The sequence below is a fragment of the Anomalospiza imberbis genome, chromosome 3 (genome assembly GCF_031753505.1).
Source record: "Anomalospiza imberbis isolate Cuckoo-Finch-1a 21T00152 chromosome 3, ASM3175350v1, whole genome shotgun sequence".
Classification (NCBI taxonomy): domain Eukaryota; kingdom Metazoa; phylum Chordata; class Aves; order Passeriformes; family Viduidae; genus Anomalospiza; species Anomalospiza imberbis.
The window spans coordinates 41,920,094-41,941,351 of NC_089683.1; the positions used below are offsets into that span (position 1 = coordinate 41,920,094).

General features: G+C 34.5%; 1 protein-coding gene across 2 annotated transcripts in view; it reads right to left on the minus strand.

Annotated features, from left to right (window-relative positions):
* Positions 1-21,258, minus strand: part of ASCC3 (activating signal cointegrator 1 complex subunit 3) — a 249,556-nt gene that overhangs the window by 174,958 nt on the left and 53,340 nt on the right. For both annotated transcript variants that reach the window (XM_068184147.1, XM_068184148.1), the window contains exons 9-10: positions 10,830-11,030; positions 10,238-10,378 (exon numbers count right to left, since the gene is read on the minus strand). In XM_068184147.1, coding sequence (XP_068040248.1) covers positions 10,238-10,378; positions 10,830-11,030 — 342 coding nt within the window. The remainder of the gene's footprint in view (positions 1-10,237; positions 10,379-10,829; positions 11,031-21,258) is intronic.

The window sequence follows — 21,258 nt, forward strand, 5'->3', positions numbered from 1 at the left end:
TATAGGAAAAAAAAGAAAAAAAACTCAAAACTTCTGGTTTTAAAACAGTTAAAAAAAAACTTCTAGTAACCAAGTCAGGCATGAATATAATTATTTCTAATAAAAGGGAACACACTACCAAGAATGCAATTACAAAACAACTCCACCTTATACCCTTTAACTACAGAATACATAAAACAAAGTTTTTCCTATTGTTCAAAATGTCTGTAATTTTATCTGGCCTCGTTTCAACTAGGTTTTTACTGCTAAACCAAAAATTAACTCCCACCTTTCCGCCCAATCAAAACAGAGATTTTAGCCAAGTGAGTCATAGCAAAGAATGCCAGTCAATTACACACTTTATGATAGTATGTGACATTTGATTATTAATCACAAAGTAGGTTAGTCAAAGCCTGCACTAAAATTCTACAGATTATGCAATTACAACAAGCAAGTAGGCATGTTAGCAAAATAAACAACTGTATCTGTCTATTTCAAAAGTAAATTATTTGAAATAAAATGTAAATGTATGTCTGAAGAGTAGTGATTCTGATTTCTGAAGCATGGAAGACTGATTTTAGTAAAATCTGTCATAAATGCAGAAACTAATTTAGGTCACAGACAGCACCTTCAGTTCCTTATAAAGGACTATTATTTTTTATTCAAACTGCTACTGTTTGATGATGTATAAGTACTTTGCCCCACTGGCAAAATCTTAGCTGTCATAGGCACATATATTAATGGAAGAGTCATAAATCAGAAGGGCTTCCAACAATTTCACCAGGGTACTGGAAGACTGATGCCAACAAAAAAAAAAAAAAAAAAAAGGAAGTACAGTGCTGAAAGCACAGAGTGATAACATCAGCCTGAGAAAGCAATGTAGTTGTTCCAGCAACAAAACAACAGAAACAATGCAGACAACACTACAACCAAGCAACAAGCTTATTAACTGAACCCAATGGAAAAATATCCAGCAATCTCTTATACAAATCAAACTTCACTTATTTCCTAATAGGTTTCATCAGCAGAAACAATCAAGAATCCTACACATGATGTCACAGAGTTTACTGCCTTTATTTCTGAGGGTTAAAGAGTTCAGTTGAAGAATTAACATCACATGCCCGAAGTTACCTCTCTGCTGTTTAACATCAGTATTTTTTCACCGGCTTTACTATTTCCCCAAGTTGGTGTAAGTAAGTAAGAAAACTGGGAAAACCATAGCCTTCATAAAAATGGCACCCAGAGAAAATTTCCTTCCTTGTCTTTAAAGGTCAGGAAATAACACTACAGTGCTAAAAAATGGAAAACTCGTTCCTGAGGTGAGTTAGATGGGCATATCATCATTACAGAAATGAGCTCAACTTGCAAGGAAGTGGGCTTCAAATATAAGGATTTTCCCCAGATGCAGACTGTAATAAGTGCAGATTCATCTAATCCAGGTGATGTCTTAATTTCCATTTTGTTATTTCCTATTTTGGATCTCTGAAGAGAGTAATCTTAACTTTTCTTCCTTCTGCTTATCCATTGAAACACTTGGAGAATTCCATTTTCTCCCTCCAAAAGTTGAAGAGAATGAATTTAGCCCAGCTGAGGACTTGAGTGTTACTGGTCACAAACCTGAGTGTGACTGATATCAACTGGGAGTGTACACTTCTTACTGGTGCAAAGACTGCCAAATCAGAACTTTAAAACACCCCACAGCATTTCAAATCTTGCAGATGTATAAAGACACATCCCTTCTGATTATATTTTAATTATCTTGCTTTCAGAACTAAGCACTAATTAAGAAATACATTAACATTTACAGAAAAAAATTAAAAGTAAGACAGAAAAATAAATGTAATGGTCTGTGGCATGCCATCGAGATTCCTTGCCTCAAAGAGATCCTGCATAGTAGAATTTCAAACATAGTTTTCCCTGAAGATAGCATAATCAATGAATCAGGTAGCAAAATTTTATTTTGCACACTATGAGAACTTCTGAAACAAAGGAAATACATATGGAAACAACAGTGTGAAGTGGAGATGACTTTGGGACACAGAAATCCTACTGTATAAAAAAGATTTTGATCCTTCTTGACTAAGACCTCCACTTTAGCAAGGATTTCTGTTCTAAATATTTCAGTATATTTCTTTCATTTGAATGGTAAGGCTTAACCTCATTTAGAGAAAGAAAGACTTTTTTTTAGATTGTGCATGACTTTGAAAATTCGGAAGAAAGAAAGTTTTCTTTCAGCAAGATTGTACTAAGGAATATTCAGGAAGTTCTCTCAAAATAGAGGCAAGTCTCTTCTTTCTTTCTTTTAAATTAGATTTTGATCTCTTCCTGTCCCAGTCCAAATTTTAATCAAAAGAGGATATTCTGCTATTGAAACCAGGGGTGTGCATAGAATCCAGCACTACTTTACATTCTAGGCATACTGGAAGAGAGATTATTAACCAGGTTAAACTCTGGTTTTGAAATTAACTACTTGAAAAGCAGAGGCTTTTTCAGTATCTGTGAACTTTATAATCACTGGATCACTTCTGAAGGCCACTTCATGAAAGTGTAACTCCTCATACCGAAAGAGATTTCTAGATTTTATTGCATCTAACACATCCAAAGCACCATTTTGTTCCTGGAAGGAAACAGACTGGCATCTAAAGTCAACAGTAATACACGTTTGCAACAACTCCAAGTAAAAAACCAATGGCGTGCAATAGGAGATGAAGGCCACTTGGAGACGGCTAACATCAGAGTAAGTGCTTACAGGGACAGACAAAATATACAGAATAAGCAAAAAGGAGATTAGATAGGGACAAAGCACCAAGAGACAAGAAAATAAAATAGTACTATCTTGCTTCAAAGATGCTTTAGAGTGTACGTTCTACGCCATTTTTCAGTGTAAGTTCTTCAGATAATTTTCACAAAATGCTGTGGTAATACAAATAGGATAGCAATTGACAAGTCAAGCTTTCAAAAAAAAGTGTTCTACAGTTGATTTCTGTTAAAATGCAGTACAATACAATATCCTGTGAATCACTATTATGGGAGAAGAGCTGTCAATATTCTGAATTAAAAACATTAATAATTATTGCTCACAAATTGAAACATTTTTGTATGAATGTGGTGATAAGTGTGAGTGTCACGATTACATCATCTTTATGACTGTAAAGAATCACTATCTCATGTACTTACTATATGAATAAGAAAAGATCACAGTATATGCATATTCAGCCTCTTATAGCAGGCTTTGTATATCTATGAAGTCAGAAGCACATACATAGCAGAATATCATAGAATATAATGCTCTAAAATTTAATAAAATGTACACAGAAAAAGTAGCAGGAATCAACTTCACTATTTGCTTTTACTTGGAAGCATCTCTATACCCTATTAAAGTGCAGGAAATGAGAAACAGTATATGAGGAAAATAAAGCTGTAAATGAAACAGCAGCATCTCAACTTTATAGCCCTCTTTTGCTTCAAATGGTTTTGGACTTGATTAGTTTTATATTGTAGTTAAGAACTTGAGAAAAAAGCATTATTCCATTTTATTAGGATCAGATTCCAATAGGGAATAAAGCCTATATGACTTAATATCAGAGTCTATTGGCTGACAAAATCTATCAGAGTGACCATCCATACTACTCAGAGGTCCTGATGCCATTTGTCCTTCTCAGAACTACTTGCCCTATTCAGCTCTGATGATTTTGTGGTCTCTGCTTCACTTCTCATTTCTGCCTTGCCATCAAAAGTACAATTAATCAGCTAATCTTTGAAATGTCAAAATACATTTGGTCCTTCAGGCTATTTCCTCTCGTCAAGAAAAGCATTATTTCCAGTAATCAGACAAATGTATTTGCCAATGCAGATGCAGCTTACACAAATTCTCTTTTCATTTACAACACTACTGTTTACAAAGACACCACCAATACTGTTGCATTACTCGTGCTCTTCAGTAAGAATTGCCCTTTTCTTCTAAACTACTCTTATTTCAAGTTTAAACAGCTGGGTAAAGTTAAATAGAAAAATAACCAAGTAATAACTTTTGCAATAAACTACACAAAATTCACGTGGATTTTAAATACCAAAATTAAATCGCCAGTGACAGCAGAAACTTTATTTAAAAAAAAATCCCAAACTAACTGAGCTAGAAGTAACTGTGGTAGGTCAACCACTGCAGCTGGCAGATGCCCACCCAACCACTCTCTCTCCTTTCCTGGACAGGGGGAGAAAGTAAGATGGAAAAGTGTATGGGTCAAGATAAAAGACTGGGAGGTCATGTACCAATTACTGTCATGGGCAAAACAGACTTGGAAAAAATTATTGAAAATTTAAAATAGAGTACAATAGGGAGGAAACAAAGACAAAACCTAAAAACTTCTTCCTGCTCATCCCTCTTCTCCCCAGGCTCAACTTCCAAAGTTCTCTGCATCTCAGGGATGGCAGTTATAGTCAGTCCATAACTTCACCTCACATATTCCTTCCTCACACTTTTTCCCCACTCTGCTGTGTATCCCTACCACAGGATACACCTTCACAAACTGCTCCAACAGGGGTCTTTTCCATGGGCACAATTCCTGCCAGGAGCCTGCTCCTGCATGAGCTCTCCATGGGCCACCTTTTCCTTTACTGCACCATCAACCTGTTGCAGTGTGGAGTCCTCCAAGAGCTGCAGTGTGGACATCAGCTCCACCATGGCCTTCAGGGAATCTCTGCTCCAGTGCCTGGATCACCTCCTCCCTTCCTTCTTCTCTGACCTGGGTGCCTGGAAATCATTCACATTTTTGAACTGCTCAACATGTTTGGCACTTGGCAAATTAAAGTGGTATCTTTCCTAAACCTATGAAGGATGGTTTCTTATGTGAAGATATTTTTCATATAAACGGTGAGCAATGCTAAGAATCATCTCTGAAAGCAACGTGACTTTAGTTTATACAGGTTGATGGGAAGAGAACAAATATGACAACCAGCTGCCCATTTTCTAAATGACAGTGCAAGTCAGGTTTAGCAGCACTTTCTTCACTACCCAGACATGACATCAAAAAATGTAAACTTTGAATTCAGATGCATGGAAATTTTTAGAGTTCCTAAAGAATGAAGGAGTTTTTTTGGTTTGTTTGCTCTTTTGTGTTTGGGTTTGTTTCAGTTGTTTTTTTTTAAATGAGTGAATGCTCCTATAGTTTTCCCACTTCATGCCTTCATTAAGGAAGAATGTTTTAGAAGCACATTATGTTGAAAGCAGACTAATGTGAGATAGAGCTTCTGATTTGCTTCTAGTACCCCCTTCTTTAATTGGACATGAGATAAATGGTTATCAAATCTGTGACAGAAAAAAGACAGAGATATGTGGAGTCCAGCAGAAACCTAGCAGTTTTGGAGATGTCTGTTTCTGTGACGTCTTTCAGGCCCATGTTGACAGGCACAGCCTTACAGTTCAGTAAATGTATACAACTCTTTCTGTGGACCTTGAAGTACTTGAGTACCATGCAAACATTACAGAAAATCCAATAACATGTTTTAAATAAATGACCTTGCTTTCTGTATAATTAAATTTTTGATCAAAAAATATTCAGTTGTTCAGAAGTGTCAGAATCAGACTCTTCACACAATTACAGTTTGATTAATTTTTTCACAGTTATTTAAAAGACAGTAAATTTCTTTTTTCCTGCTGTCTGAATCCCTTTAACTCCAACAGTATGAGAATGAAGAAACAGAGATACATACAGATTTATGGGCTGGGGAAATTAGCCTGCTTTCAAATTTTGACCAGGTTTGTTTCCAACTACTACATAATTTTAGCAACATAGAAAGCATTTATGATCTGGCCTTTAACACTAATACGTATCTGTAACAAGTAAGGCTCATGACAGTCAGGTACTCCTCAAAGCAAAAGAAGAGATCTAAGACCAATAAAAGTAATTTTGCTTGTAACTGCAGGTCTGAGGCACAATATAAAGCAAAAACATTATAGAAAACTTATTTAAACTTCTAAATGTCAGTCTCACTTATATGTATTTATTTGAATTAGAATGCAAGCTGTTGACAATGATTATACCAAAGTGCATCTAATACAAAACTGCTGAGGTACCACTTTAAAGGTGAGAAACATTCACACTAACTGAAGATGCAATAAAACATCAAAATAACTTTCCTTAAAAAGAAAATAAAATATATTTAACAGGATAATTTTCAAAAAATATTTTTAAAGTTTATAAATGTGGAAGAAACTTTTGATAAGCTTTTATTATGTAATGACAAGGATCTTAATTTCGTTTTATGCTATGTTGGCATAAAACATTAAAAAGAAATTACCTTCTACATTTTTTGATGCCCACTAAGTTTGTGTTAAGGCCAGAAGGCATTTCTGCACTCTGTAGAGGCTACCACTGTTTTGCACAAATTAAGGCATGATGCCACTCATCCATCAGCTTACAATACACTGTGCCCATGGCAAGGCACTGCTTTCACACGTGGTGATTACCTTATAAATCTATACTGCTCCAATTCCAACTGTATTCTCCAAACTTTCAAAAGATAACTATAACTACATTGTATTTGTTGCAAATGCAAGGTCAAACCATTCTATGTTTCTATGAAAGGAAATTGTCTCAGTTTTAACACACATCTCACATGTTAAACTTGTAACTGTGGCTTTCAATGCATAAGATGTGGGGAGCAGGTTAGAAAACTGACTGAAGAGTCAATAAAAACTATTTTAATTTTTCTTTTTAAAGCAATTTCATTATTGGCAAAATCAGAAATAACTTATTTTAAAAGTTTATGAAGTGTGTTGGAACCATAGTAATGTTAATGAATATTCAGTAATAGCATTGGAAGTAAAATCAAATAATGTATAATACCATAAAAGTATTGAGCAGCAAGAAACATGGCTGCCTTCTGGATGCGTATAAATGACAGCATGGAAAGCATAGAGAGAGTTATTGCTGGAAAAATGTGCTACATACCTTTTTAACTGAAATGTTTCAAAAATATTTAAAAGATTTTATTCTGCCATAAAGGGAATGAAAATTTAAATTCCTTGTTACCTTTTTTTTTTTTTTTTTGCTAGTATTTATATCCTTTAAAAATATTTGTAGAAAAAGTAATAGAGTTAGCTCCCACTGTACATTAAGGGTACATTCCTGAGAAGGGAGTCAGTTACCAATTTGTCAGATAAAGCAATTTTTCCTCATCAGGATAAGCACTACAGCTACATGCAATAACTTACAAAACACACATCTTTAAATATACACAGGCAAAGTAGGAAGGATGAAGCAAGCAGGATGGAAACGAAGCAGAAAATGATCAGGATTGTCACTTAAGCACTACTTCAAACTAATACCTCACAATCACCTTATTTTTACATCTTTCATTCATCACTGATTTGATTCACCTGAGGACAAATATAAAGATGGCAATCTTGATGATAATGCAACTGCTCAGAAAACAGGCACAAGACAACTGTCACAGAAGATATTTATCAGAGCTTCAGTTGCCTAGAAGTACGAGCTAAGATCTTTTGAAACAGTTACCCAGCCTGAAATACCAGCATCTACTTCAGCTGATAATCCTACTCTCTGCCTTTTGCTGCCATATATATATATATATATATATATATACATATACAGTATATATATAAAATATACTGTCCCTGTGTATATAAACTGTGTGCATGCATCTACTTGCTGTAGCATTAATTCTTACAGGAAAAACTGCTTTTCTGTTAAACAAGGGTACTTCATTACTTACACTACTAAAGGCTAGAAAACAGAGCAATGACTGGCAAAGCAAATCTGAAACTATAAAGAAAGCAGCAACACCTATCAGAATATTCCTTTCTGAGAAATGTATGCATTAGAGAGGCTGACAAGTAAAATGAAGTTTTGAAGCAAGAACCAATTTAATACAGGTTAAAAAAATGGTGAAAGAAACCTGCTCAGATGAAGTGGTTTAAAGTGCCTAGTTGAGCAAAGAAAGCTCATGAGTTTTGATAGAAAACAGTATACGTGCAGAGCAATAAGCAAGATCCAGCACAAGCAAGTGCTCTTTCTTCAGTTTCTAACATGCTACATATTTGCTGTGCACTTTGTTTTGCAGCAATGAAACATTGCACACTGCTGGGCTCCAGAATCTTCAAGGAAAGTAGCAGCAATTACACTGTTAAGTCTTGGATTGGCATCATCTCTCATCCTCACCGTCCACATTTCTGATTATTTATAAGACTGACTAGGTATGACAAACAAGAGAAAACAAAAAAATGTTATTTCACTGTCCCAGAATTTTGGCCTTTATATTTTTTTCCTTTGAACCTTCCCAATTTTTTGAAGACCAAAGACACAAAACTGAGCAAAAGCAAAACTGAAATTAATCAACACTTTAACTATAGTTTCTTTGAAAATGTAGGAACTGAGTTTTGGGTCACAAATACAACAGCTTCCAAATTTTTCCTATTCTGGAGACCATTTTTCTTTCACCTCCACTCTCCCAAAGGTTCTGAAACTACAAATACTCTTCAGATTAGTGTTTTTGTACTACGACATACATAGGAAACTGTAGAAATCCCTTGAAGGTAAGTTTCAGGAAAAAAAAAGCTAATTTCAAAGCAATGAAATGAGTCCATGGCAGAGGAAAAAAAATTTTACCCACATCTTCCCTTTTCTATTTCTCCTTGATTTTTGTCAATCAATCTGCTTTAGCCTCTTCTCCACAACAAAATTAAGAATTATGCTAGTAGTGGCATGCTGATTGAAATAAAAGAGCATGATCAACCAGATAGTCTTCCTACACTCAAGTTACTAAGTTTCTCTATGTTAAACTCTGTATATATTAATAAGTTCCCATTACAAAAGTAATAAATTTCAGCTTTGTAAACTATTTCCCTTACAAATTTTTTAATAAAGCCTGAAATATTCTTTGTTTCTTTTGTTCCCTTACATTTTTTACTGGATGTAAGCACAGTACTAACAATGAGGTGAGATTGTAGGAATTATATTGCTAACTAGAAAAGCAAGTGTAAATAGCATTCTACATTCATTTTGTTCATCCAGCTTTGTCCTTAGAGCAGGCTTTTCTACTGCCACTTTGAGTTTCAGCAGTGATTACACATTATCTCTCTCTCTATTAAAACCATGATCTACTTGATTATGGGCCCTAGCTAAAAAGTACTGTGAAAACAGGAAGCTATTTAAAATGGTGATTTGGTGTATCTAAATAATTTCTATTACTAAAAGCTCCTGCCGAACTTTTTTAATTTTGTAAACTTAACATTTTAGGTAGGTGGTGTTGCAAAGTCACTCTGATAAAGTACCAGTGATTTCACTGTCACTCCTTGATATTGGTTTGCTATTTATTGGTGACCACATTATTGTGAGTGTATGTAGCAATATGTCTGTATATGCATCTTCTAATTGCTATTCACAGCTTCATACTGGATAACTACTGCAGTGGTCCTTCTAATCATTAATTACATACTGACATATATTCTTGTCAAGTGAAGGGTTTTTCTCTCCACTCACCATAAAAATGTTAAATACCTCAAAGTTAAGACTGCTAAAATATCACTCATCTGGATCAACAATTACTATATTTATAAATGTTCATATTGATAATACAAGCAGTTCTTTTTTCTGTTTCTTGGACCAGGCAGAAGGGGAAAAGGTAATCACATGGAACTGTATGCAAGAACAGGTATACAAGTATCTTAAGATTTTAGAAAAATGGTATTTCACTGACACAAATAGCATTTGCCTGAAAAAATTATGGTTAAAATGTCTGCTAAAACAGAATAATCTCCATTTATGCAATCCTATTTAAGAGGCTAAACCCACAAATTTTATTCATTTCTATGAATGTTCAAATGTTTAGCCTAGTGATGTCTCATACTTTTCAAGGACAAATGAGGAACAGTAAGATTAGCCATTAACAGGAACCTACAGTTTTTGTTTGTTGTTGTTGGGTGGTTTTCTTGGGTTTTTTTTTGTTTTTTTTTAAAGAAGGCAAGTGTTATTTTAACATATTTGCAACAATGTTGTTACAGCATTTTGGATTTATTTGGAACTTGCCATTTGCAGACCAAACTTTAAACTTCTCAAAGATGGTTTTTACTGAAGAATTCTGAACTTATAGCAGAGTACATAATCACTGTAATTACAGATGTAGTAATAATGCTTCAGCGGCTTCACCAATACTGTTACAAGGAGTTTGAAGAGCAGTGTACCTATGAAAAGGTACAAATACACACACACAGAACAGTATTTGAAAAGATGAAGCATACCTGTGTTCGCAGAATTTCTCCTTTTGACAGTTGCATATCACCAGTCAACTCTTTCACAGTAATGCCAAGTGGCTCCAGACGCTTGCTGAAGTAATTTGTCATTTCGGCTGCCAAAGCCTTCATAGGAGCAACATACACAATCTGCACCAGAACAACACTCACTTGATAAATGAGCAAACCCCACAACATCGTTTGTTTCATGGCAACCATTACAAATCACAATTTATTGTGAAATATGATGCCAGGCACTTACAGTGAAAAATCTTAATAGTGATATATGAAAAGTAGTTATCTTTGTTGGATAAGCGTGCAGATGTTTAAAGGACAATGGATTTTGTTTATACAACCTCATCGCTTTGAAAATTGGTTCTGCATGAAAGCTAAATGCATTTTCATAGCTTTTTATTCACGTAATAATATTTTTAGAACACAAGATAGAATAGCTTTAATAATGAAGTAAATCAAAACTAGCCTTATCTATAACTTGGAAAAGTCTAATATCCTTGAGAACTTCCTGATTTCATGTTCCATGTATAACATATAATAGATTTTACAAGTTAAAAAGCTGTTATTTGGTTCATTAAACTCCTACCTTAAACTCATCCTTTTTGATAACACCATGCTGGACGTGCTGGCGAATTTCATGAAGGATTGTCAGCATGGCAATGTTAGTCTTCCCAGCTCCAGTGGGGGCACAGATCAGCATGTTCTCGTTTGTGTTGTAGGCAGTCTCGAAAACTATAGACTGGATTCGGTTTAGTCTTTTCATGCCTTTAAAAGCAAGCTGTCCAATCTGTTGAAATAAACACACGTATCTTGGATTTTTCATAGATGTTTGTGCGTGTGTGTCTGTATCTATGCATATATTAAAAGAATACATGGAAACAAACCTTCAGATATCTGTCATAATATATTTATTATTCCAAGTTTTATTTTATTCGGAGGGTATCACTTCTACTCAACCCTCAAATAGGGAATCAATAAAGAAAACAAACTATAGCAGGATAACATCCGCTAAAATTAATCAAAATCTTTAGCCTCATACTATTTCACCACCTACTATTTTTACTAAAGAGTGGGACCAAAACTAATACACAATAAAACATGGAACTATTAGTAATTAAACATTAAAAACATTAAAAAAAAACCCAAAACCAAACCAAAACAAACCAAAACAAAAACAACACACACACACACACACACACACACACACACACAAATAAAAAACCACAAACAAACAAACAAACAAACAAAAAAACCACAAAAAAAACCTGGTTAAGATCTAGAAGTACTTTTTCTAAATAATGGTATTCTGAACCAGAACCTAGTTTTTCATTCACCACACCAATTAATTTTCAAGCTGGCACTCACAAATCAATATACAGCATTCAGAATCACAAAACAGTCAATGAATAATCTTTGAAAGTTGACTCTGCAGGAATATATTAAGGATTAAAAAAGCTACAAGAAAAGTACCTCCAGAGGAAAAAAATATCCTAATACACCTTCAAACTAAGTCCCCATTAATTAAAAAAATATTATCTTTCCTCTAAATTCCATTTTATTCCACACAGTAAGTACAAATGCATAATCTGAAACCAGTAGATTTGCCCTTATAAAATAGTGAGGCAACATACAGAAATGCAACAGTATGCATGGAAGTCCACAGTTTTACAAAGGTACTAGAAGATTTGTGTTTTTAAATTGTCATTTGCACATACTACGTATTTTTAAAATGGAAAACAATTTTTTCCCCTCTGGCACATAAACATCAGCCACGGCTTCTACAGATCAACTCCTTTTCAGATAAACCAGTGAAACCCCTTCTTGCTTAAAGGACTGGTAGCCACTGGATGGCAGAAAGTGATTTTTACTGAAAATGAATGAAATGCAACATTTTTAGCTTTCTACAGCTGATTTATCCCTAGAATTCAACACAAACCATAGGAAGTTTGAGTAGAATACAATCTGAATGTTACTCTCAACTAACAGGATTTCAAGCCTAAGATGATGCCATTTTTACACAAATATGAATCAATATGAAAAGCCACCAAGAAGCAACTCTTTCCACAAACCAGATGATACTCAAAGCAGCTGTGATGTGAATGAATAAAGCCCCCTGATTTTACTTCAGTAAGCTTTCAAATTCTTTCCCATGGAATTTATTGTTACAACTAATGCATTTATGAATAAATGAGATTACACTTAATCAAGATATTCTAAATCAGAAATCTCATCAGAATGACATTTGTGTGTTGGTGCTCTGACAGCAATTTAAAAATAGGAAAAATTTGATTAAGTCGTTGAAGTAATATTCACAAACGAGTCCATACAATTCAGTCTGCAGGCAAGCTTCAGCTCAGAAACACAACTGCTTTAGCAACACACTAGTGGCAGCATCTTCCCTAAATAGCACAGACCATCAGCACTTAAGACAGGGTTTTAGTCATGCAATTCATTACCAAGACTTTGTAGAAATGCTCTGTAATGATGACTTCTTCTATCATATTGTAACAAAGTAATAAAGATTACTACCCATTTATCTTAGAGATAATCCATTGCACCCATAAGCCAAGGCTGAGCTCTCAGTACTTTTCCTACTCATTGGTTTAATTTTAATGTAGAACTATTTTATGCAAAGTACCTTATATATCTCAGGTGAAACAAATCCCATTCTGCAGTCAGCTGTTCTACTACACTTTCATTTAAAAAGCTAATTGGTCTAAATGGTAATAGCATGACTAATCCATGCTTTCTTACATAAAAACCATGAAATTCAGGATGTGAAGCTCTGACGTTCGTTGTTCTGACATGTAAATAATCTCTAGATCATCTTTCCCCTTCGCTGTCTTCTGGAATGTTATTAGTTAAAACACATATCTATGCATATATACTCATATGTACACACAAACATATGTTTTTATATGTATGTATATACACATACACATTTTAATAAATACATTCCCCCTATGCTTCTGAATTATGAATAATTAGTAGTTCCCCCCTGCTTTCGAATTATGCATCTATACACTTAAAGCACTTTTGTGCCAGTGTAAATCCTACTTTGTTACAGAAGGTACACCCAGAAATAAACATAGATGTTATACCTGTGGACTTCCACAGCTTCTCTCTCCTGATGATACCTTTTATATTCTGCTACTTCCATGAAAAAGTGGTAGCTCGTGAGATTTAGGAAGAGAAATAAATAAAAATGTAACTATATAAATAGCATAAAAGTAAAATTATTTTTATATTATCTTAGGAGAACTATTTGAGAATATAATTTCCTACCTGCCCCAAAGACTGAAATGTTGTCTTTCAAAGTGTGCATATACATTTTAAGCAAAGGCTCATAACACGTAAAAGAAAAACTGCATGATGTTTGGATCTGCTCCATTTAGCACCAAGTCATATCAGTGAGATTTCATTGGACTTAGGGGAACAATTTTTGCAGGAACAAGTAGCATATACAAAGATATGAAAATTATACAAGCGTACCAAATAGAGCTTACGACTGGCTTTGGGCCATAATCAGCATTACAATTTCTTCAAGTAACTACAAATTATATCTCATCCAGAGTGTAGTACCTGAAGAGTTATGTGCTATAAAGGAAGCTTGGAGTAAAACACGTTAGACAGATGCAAAGGGCATCAGAGAACCAGCAGCTTATTTCAAAACCATAACTGCTACACGTGACTAGCCTAGAACTGAAAGCAATTCTTGCATGGCATGGGCTATTGGGGTCACCGTTAGCAGTTACCACAGATCACAGAATCATTTAACTTAGAAATCATCCAGTTCAGCCCCTCTGCTCAAAGCAGGATCATTTACACCTATGCAGTTACATTTCAACTATCAATAAGGAGGAAGACTCCACAGCCTTTCTCAGAAAAGTATACCAGTATTCGACCACCTCACAGTAAAAAATTACTCTCCTGTATTCAGATGAAATTTCATGTGTCTTAATTTGTGCCCATTTCCTCTGGTGCTGCTACTGGGCACCACTGATGAGAGTCTGGTTCCCTCTTTGTTAATCATTCTCACATCAGGTATTTATATACACCTGTCAGATTCCCCCTGAGCCTCCACTTCACCTCTCTCACACTCTCACCCAAAAGATGCTAGAGTCCTTGAATAAGATTAAGAAGTCAGAAGAATTCCTAGAAATGACAAATAGTGAACCATAAGGGTAAAATTATACTCTGATATTTTAGAACAGAGAAGCCCATATAAGACTTTAAATATGTTCTTAATTGGAATTAAACATAATTTTTTGGAAAACTACAGAGTCTTTATTTTAAAATTATCACCACATTTACTGGTTAATGCAGTAAGTATTTAAGTAGCAGTGGCCATCAGAAACCAGGGGTATTTCCATACTTTCAAGCTATATTAGGATCTTTAAACTCAAAATGAATACTGGAAAATTCTCCTGGATTCTGACAGAGTTCACTAGAGTAAAAGCAAGTATCCTGAGAGGAAAAAAAACATTATATATTCATTCTGTGTTAAAGGATCACCCCAGCTCAAAATCACCATAACACAAAAACTATGAAAATTATTACAATTTTGATATTTTTGGAATGCTGCTTCTAAATCATTATTAAACACTGCCTCTCCAGACCCTTTATACTTCACATTTGCCAAACACTGAGAGTTTTATTGAATTACTCAATTCTCAGAAATGTCAAAATTCTGGGCAGTTCATAACAGTGAGTGCTGCTCAAGAAACAAACTTTTACTAAAAAAGATCCAGACTCCATCCAGAGAAATCAGAACAGTTCCATTAAAAAACAAATTGCAGCAAAATTTAGGAGAATAATATCCTCCTACCAACTATGGAAACATAGGTCCTCCTTTAAAAAAAAGAGGTGAAAAAAAGAAGTGAAAACCAAAACAAATCAAAGAATAAAAAGCCTCTATCTCTGTTTTTGTGTGTTTGTTTGGTTCTGTTTGGTTCTTTGATTTTTGTTTTGTTGTTGTTGCTGCTGTTTATTTGTTTTGTCATCAGTCCTGCCTTCTGCACTCTAGAAGAAAGAATGATCTATTCAAAATTAAGAGGTTTTACGGAAAATATTTACCTTCATATATGACAGCTAAGAGTTTACATGCCTGAAGCAATTTCAACAAAAATCCTTATAAGTCTATAGTTACATTGTCACCAACTTTATTATATATAAACTATTCTGCTGATGAACAACACTATACAAACAACTGCAGCAGTCATAAGTTTTCTACAGACTTCTAAATTATTCAACCACTTACTCTTGTACTGAAAAGACAACACTGAGAAATATTCTTGGGTTCAATGTATAGATTAAATCCAAAGACATCCGCATGTACACATCCCAAATCAGTTTGAAGGAAATGACAGAACAGCACTATGGCACTATAAGGCTCTATGGCACTGCTCTGAGTTAAAAAACTGAAACAGCTTAGGGGATCACCTCCCCTCACTGGGAGAACTGTGTTCTCTTCATCAACCTAGTTATAATATGACAGAAGATTATAGACAGAGTGATTATACCCTCTGGTGATTTGATTTGAGGAATTGGATAACAAAGTGTTTCAGAAAGATTTTTCTATAAAAGCAATTCTTTCTACAGAAAATGTGCATAAGTTTTGGCATGCAAACAGACACACAGGAGAGATTCTGATTTCAGTGACACTGCTGCAAACTCAAAAGTATCCAATGTCAAGAGAATTATTCCAAATTATAGCAATGAAATGGAGATCAGAACACAGCCTCCTCTTGGAGCCTTCTGATGCCATTTGTGAATTACACACAAAAATTACCTTGAACTAATGCAGCTGAAGGAAAATTGGCAACTGTTGCGGCATTTCCTAATAACCTCAGAAGTTAAAATCTTATGAGGATAGAAGGATTTGGGTTTAATTTGATCACATTTCATCCATATTAAATGCAACCAAATAAAGGTTTTCTTGCTCATAAAATTAAAAAATATCTTAATGCTGTGCAAAGTTAAAACCGTAGGAGAGTGAAAAAGAAATTATACACATTTTAAAAATATTTTAAATCTACATTCAAAATATATACAATTTTTAAGAAACATTTTAGATGTCCTGTCCTGCTATGTATCAAACTGTATCTATCTCCACTATCTCCCTGACTTTTGTAGATGAAGCAATAAGGAAACTGATGATATTTATATGTTACAGTCTATTCTTCAGGTTTTGTTGGGTTTTTTTCCAATTCAGAGAACACTCTCATAAGTTTCTTAAATACAACTAAAAAAGACTCCTAGCTCTGTTGATGGCATATTGATCTCATCATTTACTTCCCTGGGAAAACACAGTGCATCTCTAAGAGGAAAAAAACATCACTATTAGATGCACACTGACTCAAAAGCAACTGCAATCAAGGAGTTAATATAAAAAACCTTTCCTAGTTGTTTAAGAATATAGACACTGCAAGGCAAAGGGAGAAACCCAACAGATAATAAGGAAAGATTATGAAGGCATTGAGAAAGTAACTACATACATTCTGGCATTGGTGAAAAGAAAGTTAGGCTACTAACATGCAGCATAGAAACTGGAGTCCTTTTTTCTAACCAATATAAAATTATTTCAGCTAGCATTTCCAAGTAAAGATATTATGATATGCTATGAAACTACATAAAAATTACTTTTTGGTAATTGAATTCTTCTATGAATCACCATTTATGAACTAGCTAGAAGAATTTTGTAACAACTGCATCCCATGAAGAGAAACTTATCCTTTTTCTTCTTGTTGTAGTTTTGAAAGAATGTCTACTAACATGTGAATAGCCCATCAGTTATAAAGTCAATCTTCTGGTCATATAGCTCCTCTAACCCAAAATCTTTTAAAAACATTTAGAATTATTAGGTGATTTCCAAGTAAATCCCTTGATGAACCATCTCAGTCCCATTTCTATCACTGAAAGACAGAGCCCATCCTCATCTAAGATAAATGATTCATATCTTAAGCAGCATACAGAAGTTTGTGCTAATTAAAGTCAATATTAAAATCAGACAAACTATAACTTTCTAAAATAATTTGAGTGAGAGTTAATCTTTTAAATGTTGCAGCATTTCAGAACTAGCATATACCTCCCTCGACTTACAAAATTCTCACTTTGAGATTACCTTTCTTAAAAATTAAAACCAATTTTGGTCATTGGTATAATTTGAATTAGACTTTAAGATACTATCCTATATTTCACCTTAAATGAAGACTGAATATTCCTAAGAATGAAAGTCTGCCTTTGGGGATGCTATCAAAGTAAAGCAGACTACTGCATTCTTCCACACTTGTACTGTGAAATTCCACTGAGAAGTGGCTATTCCCCAAACAGGATGCAGCAGAAGCACGTTATTCATTCTCCAGTCTTAATTACCAAAACCACTAAAACTACTTTGAGTTGTTTTAATTAAAAACTTTACAGACTTCTGCATGTGCTTTATACTAAAGTCCATATTCGTGTCAATGACTAAAGAATGAAAAATTAACACTTTAAAAATTGCTTTCCCAATTTAAATATTTCACTTGTCATGATCATTTAATGAGGCCAAAAAAACCACAACAGGTGCAAAGTCACCAGGTAAACATAATTGGATTTCAAATATTACAGTGATTAAGTACAAGGGGAAAATAATGCTGTGAACCAGAAAGCTGCATTACTTTTATGCTACATGCAGCTGCACTGTGTAAGAACATGTCTACCTGAAATGCTTCTTGGATTTTTACTGGTCATTGGGTTTACTCTACAAAATTCAATATACAAAAGTCACCCAAATTCCAGTCAGTTGAACTTCACAAACTGGAGCCTAAATATTATCTTCCTTGAAAGCAAGGAACCATGTTTTTAAGAGCAGGGTAAGAACATTTCATATTACTGTATAGTTTTGAAGCACAGATCTCTTTCAGTATTTTGTTTTTAAATGACCCCTAATGAATTCAATACTATTTTATGCAGGCAAAGGCATTACTTCTAAGTGTTCATGTAGAAGTGAATATTTAATCTGTTAATGCAGAAGACACTTCCGAAGAATGTTTTCAAACTATTTACTTTAGCTTATATTAACACAACAAACTATTTCTTCCTACAAAATCTAACAAAACCCAGAAAAACTATCAGAATGCTTTGGAAGGCAATTATAGCTGAAATTAGTAATAATTTTAACACATCAAGTAAAAATGAAAGAATGGCAAACAGAAGAATATTTCCAGAGGATTAACTATTGCTGTTATAATCTTTCTACAGCTAAATTTTCTTCTACATGTCACTTACATTCACACTTCTGCTACGCAAGATGGCAGCCCTGTTTTACACTACATATATTAGAAGACTTTTTCCTAAATTTTATAAGAAAAGAGTACAAGCATAGTCAGTATTCTACAAGAACACAGCTATTTTGTTTTCATGAATTGCAGCTAAACTAGCAGCATTCACAGAAGTTTTTCTACCACAGGAAAATAAAAGGTAGGTGAAGGATGATGGATGACCTTGTGTGATAGGGTCACCAACATGTAGGAAACAATAAAAGTTTAAGTACCAAAAGAAAATGTACAACAGTTTTAAAAGCTATTTGGAAAATTTGTCTAATTAGTTCTGATTGTAAAATTTATTTTTATTTGTGCATTACCATCAACAGTGAATGAAATATGCTACAATCAAAATGAGAGCATATACTCTCACAAAACCCCCTGAGATACATCTCTCAAACTAAGCCAAACAAAAACTGAAAACCTTCTCTTTGGTAGCATATTCTCCTCCAGATTGGCTGTATCCTGTAATAGCACACTATACACAGCGTAGATGAGACTTTTTGCTGCCAAATCTGGGTTTGTATTTTATTAAAAGAAGAACTTAAACTTCTTAAGAATGAGAAATTTGCTCAGAAGTGGTGCTCTTCTGCACAAAACAAACAAAAACAAAACAAAAATAACAACCTTATTTTTTTTTCTTTATTTAAGTATTCAGAACCAGCTTTACTGGATGAATCTTTACACAAATTAAAATCCTGACAGGTAAAAGCAGGTACTTTGTTAGATTACTTCTAGGTACAGGCAGATGCATCTACCCCCACAGTGGCTCAAGCAGGTGTTTTTCAGCAGCTGGTGCCCTTTACTAGTTTGCCTTTGTAAGTGTTCCCAACAGATTTTCAACTATTTCAGAGGCACCACCACACAATATACATACACTTGGCAGCTGTGTAGAAAATGAAACCGGCTTAACATTTTATTCAAATCAGATGCAGTTGATTTTATCACATGTTAATATTAAAAAGTCAATTTCCCTATTCATATTTACTACTTGCATGAAAAGGAGCAACCTAAACTACTATAGGAATATATAAAACTCTTACAAGACAGTATCTAATAAATATTTTAAAGCAATTTTTGCTTTGTGTATTATACATAGCCATGCTAGTTTAAAGAACAGACTAAAATAAATGAAGTTCTCTATATTCACCAGTACAGATGTCCCCATTAGACTCTGACCCATATTATCAGTTAATTGCTCTTAGAACTTCTCTGCCCAAGAAGAGATAACTCCAGATTTTACAAGAGCTCTTTTCAAAAAAAAAGGTTGTACATAGAATAAACAAAGTCTCTCTAAATGAGAAGATCTGTTAAAGTTTCAATTACAACCTCACTAACGAAAGGACATTTGAAAACATTATTTTTTTATTCACAAGGATTTTTTCTTGCTTTATCTACACTTACTAGTGGGTTTTGCCTGTTGTCATTAGTATCAAGCCCTTGAAAATAAAAATGTATGTAAAAACACAGCCCAGACTGATACAACAAAGCATATTTACCCATTTTTCAATAGCATCCTTGCCCCTCTCAAAATCTCCAGTGTCTTAAATGTGGTTTGTTCATGCAACACCATCAAACTTACAAGATGTTAAAAGGCTCTTATTATGAGTATGTAAATAAATAAGCTAGCACAAAAAAAAAAAATCTATAATATATTTGTTGGGACCAAAGGGCTCAAACTGGAAGATTTGACAAGGATGTAACAGTTTTGCTCAGTGAACTTGTGGCTAGGACTGCTCAGAATGTTGGTGTGGGAAAACTCCATTTATTGTGCCTAGTGTTGTTCATCCTCTGCCTGTTTTGAAAAGTATTCTGAGAGGATTCGTGTGTTGAGATAACACACTCTCACAGATCTGCTTGAGCCTCCTGCTGCGAGAGAGACCATAAAGGCACAGTCTTGTGATAAACTCAAATGTGCGAAGCCCTGTGATATCCTGGGTTTGGTAGTGGGGCTGCTACCTCTCCCTTCCCCCTCTGTCCACTAGGATGAGCTAAGCCTAAGGGAGCTTGTGTCTCTGTGTGTCTCTGCCACCCAGCCTTGCAGGCAAGGTAAGGAAATAAATTTACTCTTTGCATGGCACCTGTGGTTTGGTGGTCACCAGTATGTGTCAATTCACCAATCAGTATTATACAATCTACTATATCTTAACAGCACCTGGAAACTGATTTCTGAAAAAAAAAGAGAAATGCCTTGGTAGTCTTAAAAGGATTAAAAGCACAAGACTACAAAAGGTCTTGAACTAAACTGCACATGAGACTAGGACAAATGCAACTGAAAGAACAAATGATCAGATCATATTTTAAGCACTCCATTTTAGGACACTACAAGGTAGGTAAGGGAATTATATTACAGCTGAAAAGCAAGGAGAAGCCTATTGGCCAAAAAAAAAGAGATAGTCTTTCACTGAAAAGTCATCTGAAAAATTTGTGTAGATGAGCTAAGACAGCCCATGCTGCAAAGGAAACCTTAATTCAGTCTGATTCTAAAAGGATCCAACTTGCCCAGTGTCAAGCCAAAGCAAATAAATCTGCTGTCAGTCTACCAAAAGACAGGTTTGTGGCAGAAGTAGAAAGAGAACACTTACTTGGAATAAGAAAAGAGTTACATTGCTAACTGCTATGCTGGCTGCTTTTTTATCAGAGACATATTTTACAGTCTGGAAAGACACGTGGGTACAAGTGGTCATATATCAATTTTTCCAGTAATCCTGG